The sequence below is a fragment of the Bufo bufo genome, chromosome 2, assembly GCF_905171765.1.
Source record: "Bufo bufo chromosome 2, aBufBuf1.1, whole genome shotgun sequence".
In the NCBI taxonomy this organism is placed as follows: domain Eukaryota; kingdom Metazoa; phylum Chordata; class Amphibia; order Anura; family Bufonidae; genus Bufo; species Bufo bufo.
In genome coordinates, this window is record NC_053390.1 from 599,903,687 (window position 1) to 599,916,928 (window position 13,242).

The following is a 13,242-nucleotide window of genomic DNA, read 5'->3' on the forward strand; positions in this document are numbered from 1 at the left end:
CTTTACAAAGGAGACTTTAAACATCATAGAATTATCTAAGTAACTGAACTGTCTACTCTCTCACCATGACTTTTACACTTCTGGGAGGAGAAAGGGCAACTGTGATTTAAGAAGTTGGCCACTTTGTTGTAAAATATACAAAAAATCCATAAAGTATGGTGAAAAGTAACTTACTAAATAACATTTACAAACCATCTTCTGCTGTAAAATAAATAAAGCAAATCAGAAAGTGTCACTCCCTGTGTTATCAATTGAGACCCATGGCCCACAAAGTGCTCATATTATACACAATCGACATATCTGGTGCATACACAGGCATCATAAGCGACTATGTATATATGCACAGGGTTTGCCTACTGATAACACTGTTATGTCACGTGAATGAGAAAAACATGAACCTTTATTGTTCACATATGGAAGGGGACTTTTTGATTTACATTACATGATTTTTTCCAGTATATACATTTATCACCTAATGTACAGTATTTACAATATAAGTGATAAATGTATGATTGTTGGGGGAGTTTTTTAATGAACTGGCAGCAGACCTGCTCCACCACCGCTCCATTCAAACTCTTTCTCACTAAGGTTGTGTCAGTGAGGAGCAGGGGCGGGGTGCCCACAGACCCTAACATGAAACATCTTGATGGACATCAGCTCACAGGGCCATCCGAGCCCTTCTCACAGCAAATGACTGGGTACATACAGTAAGAACCTGATGCTCCCATCATTAATTAACACAGGGATCACTAGGTACTTGGCCTGAAGACTATAATGTAATGTATGAATGGTGCATGGTGTGGTGAAGCTATGACATCATCATGACCGCCTTTACCAGGACACATGTGGCATGATGATGTTAACATTACCCCCAGGAATTATTAATAACTGTCTATAGGAGCATTATTACTAATGGGGGCACTACGGGGGACTCTCCCCTCAATACTGTATAGGGTGTGCACAGTATGGCAGCAGGATGACACTGTTGGGGCACCAGGCTGGGAGTTTGTGTTGAGAAGGTGAGGAGAATGATGCAAGGAATCTAAGATGTCTGTGTGGCAAACACTGCAGAGACAAGAAATGACTGAAAGAAGTCATCAAGATTGGGAAGTCTGGACCAAATGGAGAAGATGAGAAAATAGAACGTCTGGATGTAATAGGTATCTAGTGCTGTAGTAAGTTTGGTAGCGCTGAAAGACCAGCCAACATGTTAAAGAGGGCTGGCTCGATGCTGTGGCTCATGTCTCACCTCCTGAACCCCCTACTCTATATTTTAATGAGAGACAACAAAAGGATGAGGAGGACAGAACGTGGTAGCTGGCATTAGCAACTACAGAGTCAGGGATATTTTACGCTTTATTCTACAGAGATATTTTGTGCTGCTAGTAGGTGCTGCTTGGGCAGTATTTTGTGCTGCACTGTTGTGTTTGGTTCTGCTGGGGCAGTATTTTGTATTGGCCTCTTCTGTCGATTTAGACTCACCTAGAACATGGGGCCACTTCTAGTTTTTTTTTTCGAGGGCCATTTTAGGGTTCATAGTCCATCCCAAATGAAGATTGTTGGGGCCCCAGCGGTCATAAAAATATAAGAAAAGCTAGTAATTAAGTTACATTTCTGTATACTTTATGCATTTTCAGCACATTTTACAAACTGACCAACCTCTTTAATATTCTGAAAAATGAGCCAATAATACTTTATGTACATGTTGTACCTAAAAACTGCAAGGCTGAGGGACCACAAGACAAGGGGTTTCCTTAGCTCAAACTTTTCTCGCTGTTTCATTAGGTGCCGGCCGCCAAATATAAAGGCAGCATACAATGCTGAAAATAGAAAGGATTTCTTCCTGAAACAGAAAACAAAAACACAAAATGCATTATATTTTACTTGTCACTTATCTCTGGTGCCAAGTTACAAAATTAAGAAATTCATTAAAAAACACATGTTCACATTTATAAATATGTAACAGTAGTACAGGGCAACTGTACATGGTATATTGTAGCAAGATATCCAACCATGGGAACCCTTTCAGGCCCAAAACTGATTCTTAAAACCAACAGCCCCAGCAAATTCGTCAGGCCTGAAGGTCAGCTAGTACATAGGACTAAATCTTTGTGTTTTTCACAACTGCTATTTATCTTGGTATTAGGAATATTAAATGGCCAGGACTGGAGTTTCCTCTGATCTTGGTCCCATTCACCGCGCAACAATGATTTTGCTACTGAGAGAAAAACATGTGATTTATACTAAAATGAGCGCACTGATTCCAAAGATGAACTCAGAATTTGCCTGACACATCTAGATTTTAAGTTATACATGCAAAGCCTATTCAGTTATAATATTAATGCATTATATTGGAGATATTCCAATGGACATGTCCAGACCTGTCCGGACGCACTCAGGCTGATGTCAGCAATAAGTATATAAGGCAAGCTGGACAGATTTTAATAAAGTGATCTGTTATAGTGCTATCAGTTTTGAAACTTAAGATGGATAAACACAAATGTGTTAATGATCCAGACAATTTCTGCTACATATGTGGCAAATACACTACTTATGATCAGCGCAAGAATCTGACAAAGTGAGTGCGTCTTACAAGTATTACTTTGACTGTAAAATTGGAGATCAAGATAAAAGCTGGGCACCTCATGTTTGTTGCACTGTGTGCTACTCTGGGTTAACGCAGTGGTTGAATGGTAAAAGGAAAGGAATGGCTTTTGCAGTGCCTATGGTTTGGCGTGAGCGGAAAAATCACCATTCAGACTGTTACTTTTGCATGACTAAAATCGCTGGATATTCAAAGAGACACAAGTCACAAATTGTGTATCCTGACTGTGAGTCTGCTCTTAAACCAGTACTACACGACGTTGAGAATCCAGTGCCTGCCCCTCCCACAGAAAGAATGGCAATTGAAACAGACAGTTCTGATCCTGATGAAGAACAAGATGTTGATTGTCACGATGTATTTCCTGATCCGGAACAACTGGAGGGTCAGCCGACACTTGCTGAGCCAATCAGATTTAGATGATCTAGTAAGAGATCTGTCATTATATAAAGAAAAATCAAAACTGCTAGCTTCTAGACTTCAGGAATAGAATTTGCTACAACGAGGCACCACAACTTCACACTTTCGTCATCGACACACCGAGTTAGCTGAATACTATGCAATGGAAAGTGATGTCTGTTTCTGTACTGATGTAAATGGTCTGATGATGGAGTTAGATGGTACACATGTTCTGATGAATAGAGGCTATTCATAGACTCTAGCAAAACAAGTTTGAAAGCTGTCTTGTTACACAATGGTAACGAAAAACCATCTGTTCCATTGGCTCATGCGGTTGGAGTTAATTTTGAAAATTATCAAATACTCAGAACATAAATGGAAAATTTGTGTTGACCTGAAAGTAGTAGCACTGCTGCTTGGCCTACAGTTAGGGTTCACAAAGCATATGTGTTTCTTCTGCCAATGGAACAGTCGTGATGACAACAATCATTACAAAATGAGACAGTGGCTTCTCAGAGTAGAGCACACAGTTGGTCAGTACAATGTACAACACAAATTACTGGTCGATCTACTTCAAGTTTATCTTCCACCACTTCACATTAAACTTGGTTTAATGAAAAAGTTTGTAATTGCACTTGATCGTGATGGAAATGGTTTCCAGTATTTGAAGGAGAATTTTAGCACACTGAAAACTGATGCTAAAATAAAGGCCGGAATTTTTATTGGCCCCGAAATCAACAAACTAATGCATCATGACACATTCAGAACAAAGCTCAACCCTCTGGAACTTGCAGCTTGGGATGCATTTGTGCTAGCAGTGCAGAACTTCCTTGGGAACAGACGAGTTGCAAATTATGCTGAATTAGTAGACAACATGCTTACAGCATTTGGCCAACTTGGCTGCCGAATGTCATTGAAAGTGCATTTCTTACATTCCCATCTTTTTCCCACCAAATTTGGGACACGTAAGTGACGAACATGGAGAGCGGTTCCATAAAGATATATCTACAATGGAGAACAGGTATCAAGGCCGCTGGAATCCCAACATTATGGGGGACTACTGCTGGTTTTTGCAATGGGATAATATGACCGTTCAGAAATGCAAAAGCAGATGTCTGAAGCACTTTTAACAGTACTGGTCCTTGCTCAAGTTAGACTTTTAAACTTAAAAACGAGACTTTTTGAAATTTTGTTATTCCTTTACATTTTCATACACTGTTTACTATGCAAACTTTGATGTTAGGTAATTGTTGGAGTAAAACTCGTTCTGTTCAAAATTATTCAATGCTTTCCAAGTGCTTTATTCATTTAGGCATACTTATGCATAGCAAAATTTTGTGACGTGTTACAACAATTCTGACTTTGGATTTGTAATCCGCACACTCGATTTAGTATAGGACAAATGTTTTTTGCCCAGTAGCAGACGAAAAGTTTTTTTTTGTTGCGTGGTGAATTGCAGTGCCATAAATATACAGCACTGAGGACCAATAGGCCCAATAGTAGAAATGTCTATTCTTGTCCCCAAAATGGACATGAATAGGACATGTTCTATAATATACTGTACAATATGGACACACAGATGATATCTGTGTGCTGTCCGCATTTTTTGCAGTCACCTAAAAATGAAAGGGTCCAAAAATAAGTTCTTGTGTGCCTTAGGAAGTTGTACTAAATGTATTATGAAATATTCTCGGTGTAAACTAATTCAGCACACAATATTATTGACAAATCTTCCCCATTTTCTCAAGATATTTTCACAATTTTTTCTAATAAGAATTCTAAAACATTTTCTCCTAAAAAACTGAAGCAATTAATTGAACCAACCATATGACTGCTTCTCCTTTTGCATATAGATGATATTCTATTTTATGCTTCCATTTACTAATATCCAATGTGGAATTGTTATTTAGTTGAGGGAAAATTACTTGTACCGAAGACAGTCTAATCATTGTTCAATTTCAGGGATCGGACATGTGAGAAAACCAAAAATACTGCAAACAAAAATCTAATAAATAGATTTAGGAGAATTAGAAGGAAAATTCTTCAAGCAGTATATATAGGGCACTGAAGATGTGAAGTTTAAGCCTCATTGCTAAATATTTGCAGTGTCAGTTTCTTGGCAGTTCTCCGCATGCAGCTGATTAGACACTTGGCATTAAGAGTAAGCGAAGTACAGTGCCAATAATGGTGTTTGTTGAACTGATAACAGCTGTGCACTTGGTTCATTAATAAAAGTGGAAATGGAGCTACCAAGCCAGACAACACTTTTATGCAAGAGTCTGAAACCACATTAATACCAGAGCAACATTTCCTAGAACGAAATGAAATCCAAATGTTAAGTGCAGATCAATAAGCATTACAAAACTATCCTACTTATATTTATAGCCCTGCAGTGATCTGCTCTACCTACGTCTCATTCCTGCACACCGTCATGGGGAATTCCCCATTGAAAAAGTAAACTTCCCATTCACATGAATCTTTGCAGTTACAACTGACAATATGCATGATCATGGGTCACAAGACCGCGGGGATATAATTATGTTTTTTTTCCTTCATATAGCATTTGATGTTTTTGAATCAGGTTAAAGCAATTGTTGGTGCAGGAACAAAAAAGGGTTTTTAACTGTAAAAATCTGTTAGAACAAGAAGCCCTGATTCCCCATTCTTGGCCTGACAGCAGATCAAGCAAATGCAGTCCCTCTCCATAAAGATGAGTGGCAAGTCAATAACAGCCTACTTGGCATATTTGACAGTTTCAGATATTCCCAATAATGTCAATGGATAGGGACGTACATGGCATGATCATCCTGCTCTCAAGTCGAGAACAGGCATTTTGGTTCCTTATTCTAGTAGGACCCCACGCCACCAGATTGACCGGTTCTTTGTACATACAGCGGTCTATACTGTCCAATATCTAAAGACTACAGAATAAAGAATCTTTTTGAGAGGCAACTGTATTTGCAAGAAAGAAAACACCCCACTTAGAAAAGATCCTCAAAGTTCTAGAAAACAATTCAGCATTTGACATCAGAAGATTTAGATTTTATCCTGTGGAGCCTCATCCCCATGGGACAGAAAGCTATATTCAGCAATGAGTGGAATAGCACCCCCTGTGCTGGCAAGATACATTATTATGCCTCATTCACACATCAGTGTTTTGGTCAGTGATTTCCATCAGTGATTTTGAGCCAAAACCAGGTGCGGCTCTAAACACAGAACAGGTGCAGATCTTTCCCTTATACCTTATGGCTGTTTAGCTCCACTCCCGTTTTTGGCTCACCATCACTGATGGAAATCACTGACAAACACTGAGGTGTGAAAGAGGTTTATAAGTATCCTTACAAGTAAGAGAAAGTTGGCCAAACCTGCCAATTTCGCCAGGGTTGGACAATTGTCTGATGTGTATGGGAGTGTCCTTTATCTCCTCCAACATCAGATGTCATTATCATAATCTTATACCAATCAATGTTGTCTTTAGGCAACAAACAAAATCTGAATTCAGATTTTTCAGAATGTCCTGTCCTTTTATTGCTTATTTTAATTTCTCATTGTTAGGCCTCATGCACACGACCGTTTTTTTTTTGAGGTCCGCAAAAACGGGGTCCGTTGGTCTGTGATCCGTGTCCGTTTTTTTCTTCCGTGGGTCTTCCTTGATTTTTGGAGGATCCACGGACATGAAGAAAAAGTCGTTTTGGTGTCCGCCTGGCCATGCGGAGCCAAACGGATCCGTCCTGACTTACAATGCAAGTCAATGGGGACAGATCCGTTTGACGTTGAAACAATATGGTGCAATTGCAAACGGATCCGTCCCCTATTGACTTTCAATGTAAAGTCAGGAGTCCCCATTATACCATCGGATCTGAGTTTTCTCCAATCCGATGGTATATTTTAACTTGAAGCGTCCGCATCACCATGGGAACGCCTCTATGTTAGAATATACCATCGGATTTGAGTTAGATCGTGAAAACTCATATCTGACAGTATAATTTAACACAGAGGCGTTCCCATAGTTATGGGGACGCTTCAAGTTAGAATATACTACGAACTGTGTACATGACTGCCCCCTGCTGACTGGCAGCACCCGATCTCTTACAGGGGGCTGTGATCCGCACAATTAACCCCTCAGGTGCCGCACCTGAGGGGTTAATTGTACGTATCATAGCCCCCTGTAAGAGATCAGGTGCTGCCAGGCAGCAGGGGGCAGTCATGTACACAGTTTGTAGTATATTCTAACTTGAAGCGTCCCCATCACTATGGGAACGCCTCTGTGTTAGAATATACTGTCGGATCTGAGTTTTCACGAAGTGAAAACTCAGCTCTGAAAAAGCTTTTATGCAGACGGATCTGCGATCCGTCTGTGTGAAAGTAGCCTACGGCCACGGATCACGGACGCGGATGCCAATCTTGTGTGCATCCGTGTTTTTTCACGGACCCATTGACTTGAATGGGTCCGTGAACCGTTGTCCGTCAAAAAAATAGGACAGGTCCTATTTTTGGGACGGACAGAAAACACGGACCACGGCCGCGGATGAACAACGGTGCATTTTCCGAGTTTTCAACGGACCCATTGAAAGTCAATGGGTCCGCAGAAAATCACGGAAAACGGAACAACGGCCACGGATGCACACAACGGTCGTGTGCATGAGGCCTTAAGGACAGTTGTAACACCCCAGAGTGGCATTACTACCTTTGCACCCCGCTACTGTCTCTATTGGTTAACCTCATGTAATCATGTGTATTTATTTCAGGTCCAAATGCTGTGTATTTCCTATTTTGTAACTGTTATGTTAACATGTAATGTGCCTGGTTCACCAGCAGGTGGCAGCAAGTATGGCAGAGCTACACTTAGGTAGAATTGAGCTTGACATTCCATTTTAACCCGCCTCTGTGGAGGAGTGGGCGAGTCCCACTTCCTGCAGGAAGGGTGGGGATTAGTTTCTAGGAGCAGTCTAGTGCACCCCCAGCTAGGGGAAGGGTGTGCGGCTGGGCACGTCTCTGCTGGACGTGCCCCAGCAAGCCAGCTAGAGCACCTTAAGCTCAGCTGGATCTGGAAGCCACAGCTTGGAGCCTCAGGAGCCAGAAGAAGAGTTCCCTGGCATGATCTAATTCAGAATCAGACTACAAGAGAGAAGTTGCAGCATACAAGAAGAAGCTTAGTTATACAGCTAGCCTGTCAGCACAGCAGAGCCAGAGAGCAACAGATGTAGCAGTGTTGAGTTTGCCTGCCAGAGTTTTAATGCTCAGGTTATTTCTTTCATCCCTTAATTACTACCCATTATTTGTCTGCTTCGGGGCCAAGGCTTGGGGCCGAGCATATCCAGGTAGGAGCACCGTGACACTCATACAACATAAAGGGAGCTTTTAGACCAGCCTATACCACTCGGCCATTCCTATACCTGGGTACCATCCCCATTACTAACAGGGGACCTGGGGACCAAGTCCGCTTCGTTGCAATGGATTTCTCAACCTAAAAGGGTTTAGATGAATTCTTGAAAGTAAATTACATTAATGCTTATAAAAATGTGTAGAAATCTGAGTCTCACTTCCTTCTGGGATTCGCTTCCCCACCTATCCCTTGGTTGAACTTGATGGACTTATGTCTTTTTTCAACCGTATTAACTATGTAACTATCCTCTCATAGCCTTGTGGCCTGTGAACTATAAGGCCATCCACTCCTTTGGTCCCCTCCCTACAGTATTTAACTGTATCGCCAGGATGGCAATATGTTTTAATGTGTCAGTGCGGGAACAACCAGCAATTAAATATTGCATAGACCCTGAAACACTAAGACAGTTCTGCATATCCCCTGTACCGCAGATTGAGAAGCACTGACTTAGACAATAAGTATCAGATTAAAAATGGTGTGTCTAGGCATTTTATCAAAGGTAGTTTTCAAAAACAGGCCAACTGCCAACAAGGAAAAACCACAGCCTTTGGATAATCAATCTCATTTACATGCTACTCTGAGCAATGGAATGGATTCAAGAACCACAGACTAAGAATTAGCAGAAGAATAAGATTACCTCTTTGATGCATTCTTAGAAAGCTAACATTTGTTTCGATTAAAGGCTTCAATTATAAAAAAAAATTGATTACCATGTTCATCTTCATAACATACCGTAACTCCAGCTTGTGGGGAGTAGTAGTTCTAAGAAATCTAAAGCGTGGAAAGGGTAAGTGCATTTTTCAATCATTTACTCTCAGGCCTAGGAGCCCCAAACCATATTTTAGACTGGAGCCCCAAAAATAATTTGCTATGCTTCATGCTTGCCGTGAATTTTACTATGGATTAACGGCAGGTTTCACCCTATACGCTGAAAGGGTGAAACCTGATGCTTCCACAACATGTGCATGATGTGGGTTTGAAAATCTGAAAAATGCTTATTTATCAGTGTGGAATTTTCCCTCTATATGTGGATGGGGTTTTGAAAACCCTAATCCACATGTACTGTGCCTTCAATTGCTGCAGATTTACATTGCGAAACTGCACAACAGAGCGGCTGCAGAACCTCATAGCACACACCTCACTTGCTGCAGAATACAAACACAGATACTTTAGGACCTTTCCTTGCGTACCACTATACATAAATGAACATACCTTACATTGCTCACTTTAATATCAATGCTTGACAAATTACATGAAGATTCAGAGTGGAAAGGTGATGTGAGCAATTTAATTGCTTGTAGAAGTTTTATTCCCACATCAAATAAGCATAGTCCTATACATTACACATTTAAACATGACTTACTCTTTTTTGGTATCTGCATTAAAGGGGCTATCCCATGACTAATGTAAAAATGAAAATCACATATCATATAGTGCATGACAATCTCTTTCTAACACAGCTAGAACTAGCCCTGTACCTCGCATGGATCCAGAAATCTCCACATTTATCGCTCTGCTAGATTTATAACAAGCTGACAGCTCAGGGGGCGTGTCTCAGCTCTCCCTATCACAGCTCAGGAGGTAGTTGAAGGATAAAACTGAGCATGTGCGGCCATCTGAGTGAGCAGGACAAAGAAATTAGAAAAAAACAAACAGCAGGTGGCGCTATACAGATACATTTTATAGAATACCTCAGTGGCTATGCTAAATTTTCAGTTACATGCAATTACAAAAGAATTCAGATCCATGTGCTGGTTTGAAAACTGTAGAATATTTTTCATGGGACAACCCTTTTAAGTACTTTTTGGTGCCTGAATTAAAGATAAAATATCTAGAACTCCTGCAGTTCATCCGATTTCGAGTTTGAACATCAAAACAGCACTCTCTGGAGGTCCGGGTGTTGTGTTTGTTATACAGACTTCAATAGGCACCTGTATTACAGCCACCTGAAAGTGGCTTTAATAGGATGCATAATCATTTAATTAACTGATCTGTGGAATGAGGCAGACGATTGTTGGAAAGTAAGCGTTCCTTCGCCGGCAATCACCTGCTTATCAGTGGAGGAGACCACTGCTATTACATACAGCAATCTCCTCCAAGGTACAGCTGCAGGATTGCGACTGCCTGATAAATGAGCATTTGCTTGTTCATCAGGCAGTTGGCAGCACTATTACACATTGCGGTTTATCGCTAACGAGTGTTACTACAAACGTGTGTCAGTGATGATCTGTCCGACAATCGCCTGGTGCAATACAGGCTTAAGGCTTCATTCACATCACAGCTAGATATTCTTTCTTTTTTTTTTCAGTTTTAGGTTTAGAACAACAGAAATAATGGCAATGCCAAATCCAGCATATTACTGACACTAAGGCCTCTTGCACACGAACGTTGTGTGCCCGTGTAGGGTTGCCACCTTTTCTTCAAGCCAAACCCGAACAGAAGGGAGGGAGGGCCCCCTTCCAGGCTCCACCCATGTCCCGCCTCCAGCCTCGCCCATGTCCCGCCTCCAGCCACACCCGTGTCCCGCCTCCACCCCTGGTCGCTGTCACACCGCGATCGTTACGCCCCTGAAGAGGCTCATTAGCATATTATAAGTCTTTATTTTAAGAGAACGGCGGCAGCGACAGGCAGGGAGTTATAAAACACACTGTTATGTACTGCTGACATCAGCCCATCGCTAATGTCAGTCAGCTACATAACGTAATGTTTTTTCTGATGATTGACAGATTCAGAAACCTGTTTAAAGGGTTTCTACCACCAGAAATACCGTTATGTAGCTGACTGATATAGCGATGCGCTAATGTCAGCACTACATAACAGTGTGTTTCTAACATTAGTCCCTGCAGCCGTTCTGATAAAATAAGCACTTGTATTATATGCTAATGAGCCTCGGGTGCTATGTGGGTGTAAAATCAGCACCTAGAGGCTCCGTCTACTCACGCTTTATCCCGCCCAGGTCCCCTGTTCTGCCCGCCCCGCTCCTCTTGATTGATGCCACTGTTCCCTGCATCGATGGCGAAATCCCGCGCCTGCGCCGTTCACTTCTGTCTTCGGTGCAGGCAGTGAATGATGCGCTCCTGGTGCCGGATTCCTCACTGTGCCTGCGCCGCCAAGCCACAGTGAGGAAGCCGGCATCCGGAGAGCGGCCTTCACTCACTGCGCCTGCGCCGAAGACATAGTGAATGGCACAGGCGCGGGATTTCGGCAATGCTGCTGCGAACCGTCACATCAATCAAGAGGAGCGGGGCGGGCAGAACAGGGGACCTGGGCGGGATAATGGGTGATTGGACGGAGCCTCTAGGTGCTGATTTTACGCCCACATGGCACCTAGAGGCTCATTAGTATATAATAAAAGTGCTTTTTTAGCAAAAACGGCTGCAGAGACTAATGTTAGAAACATACTGTTATGTAGTGCTGACATTAGCGCATCGCTATATCAGTCAGCTACATAACAGTATTTCTGGTGGTAGAAACCCTTTAAACACTGTTACATTTACACACTTCAAATGTTTTATATACCTTTTTAGAAGTGCCTAGGACAGGTGTCAGGACTGTCTTGGTCACACACAGGTTGAAAAACCACTCTGCAGGCAGGGCACAGTGGGCACTGGGCTGGGCACTACTTGGGCAGGCTGCTGGAGCTGGACTGGAGTCTGGAGAAGAAGAATGATTTCAATTCTTCCTCCCTGCCTCTCTCTCTGATGTCACTTCCTGTGTGGACTTCACTTCCTTATCAGAGAGAAGGAGGGAGGGACTGGGAGGCAGGGGAGGAGCGAGGAGGAGCGAGGAGTCCGGAGACTGAACAGTGAGTGAACACAGCGCTGCCTGGCATCACTGTAGTGTGCAGACTAGAGGAGGGAGGAGAGAGGCTCGGGAGGAGTGCTGGCTGCGCTCAGCTGATCACCCGCCGCAGTGAGTGACAGCAGCTAAGCCTATGCGATCGGAGTCTGTCTCACTCTCGGTCAGACTGTCTGCAGTTTGAATGAATAATCCTGTGCCGGGTTTAAGAAAGGCTTGTACCCGGGCACAGGATTACAAACCCGGACTGTCCGGGTCAATCCCGGACGGGTGGCAACCCTATGCCTGTGGCCGTATTGCGAGTCCACAGAACACAGGCACCGGCCCGTGTGCACTTCACGTCACGGATGCGGACCCATTTAATTGGATGGATCCGCAATCACAGAGATGCGGAACGGAAGCACGGATCGGAACCCCGCGGAAGCACTACGGAGTGCTTACGTGGTGTTTCTGTCCGTGCCTCCACACGGTGCAGACGGATCACGGACCCATTCAAGTTGAATGGGCCTCGATCCGTGCCGGCCGTGCAAATTGTGGTCCCCAATGCACGGAACGGATGCACAATGTTTGTGTGCAAGAGGCCTAATGGTGCCTAACAGAGGGTTTCTGTTAGGGAGTCATTTTGCAAGACCTTTGTACAATAGTTTTCATGGAAGCTGCGACAACAGTCTAAGAAGACTGTGGACAATGCTTGTCTCTGATGTATGCAGATGAGGGATCCATCAGAGGCGCCGCTCCTGCAGGCAGCCTATTTCATCAGCTCTCCATTCATTCTTGAGTTTTTCCTTTTTTTATTCTTTTTTAGACCTGTTGTGTATTTGTTTACTTGTTACTTAGTTTTTGCTTAGTGACAAGATGCAGTGGACTACATTTTGGTCAACCCGGTTTTTATTTTTAACTTTTTTAATGGTTTTTGCGTCCGGCGAGAGAGTGATTGATCAAGCTGCTATTGTTTACAGCAGGGATCAGCTGTTAGCGCTCCGTAGCTCTGCTGGTTAGTTTACCACACAACAAGACGATATTCCCCGCGAGTTAAGGAGAAAGAGACGCGGGACCC

At 42.8% G+C, this 13,242-nt stretch overlaps 1 protein-coding gene across 1 annotated transcript in view; it reads right to left on the bottom strand.

The window, feature by feature from the left end:
* Positions 1 to 13,242, bottom strand: part of ELOVL6 (ELOVL fatty acid elongase 6) — a 147,868-nt gene that overhangs the window by 18,290 nt on the left and 116,336 nt on the right. The window contains exon 2 of the mRNA XM_040418372.1: positions 1,712 to 1,843. Within this exon, the coding sequence (XP_040274306.1) occupies positions 1,712 to 1,843 (132 nt within the window). The remainder of the gene's footprint in view (positions 1 to 1,711; positions 1,844 to 13,242) is intronic.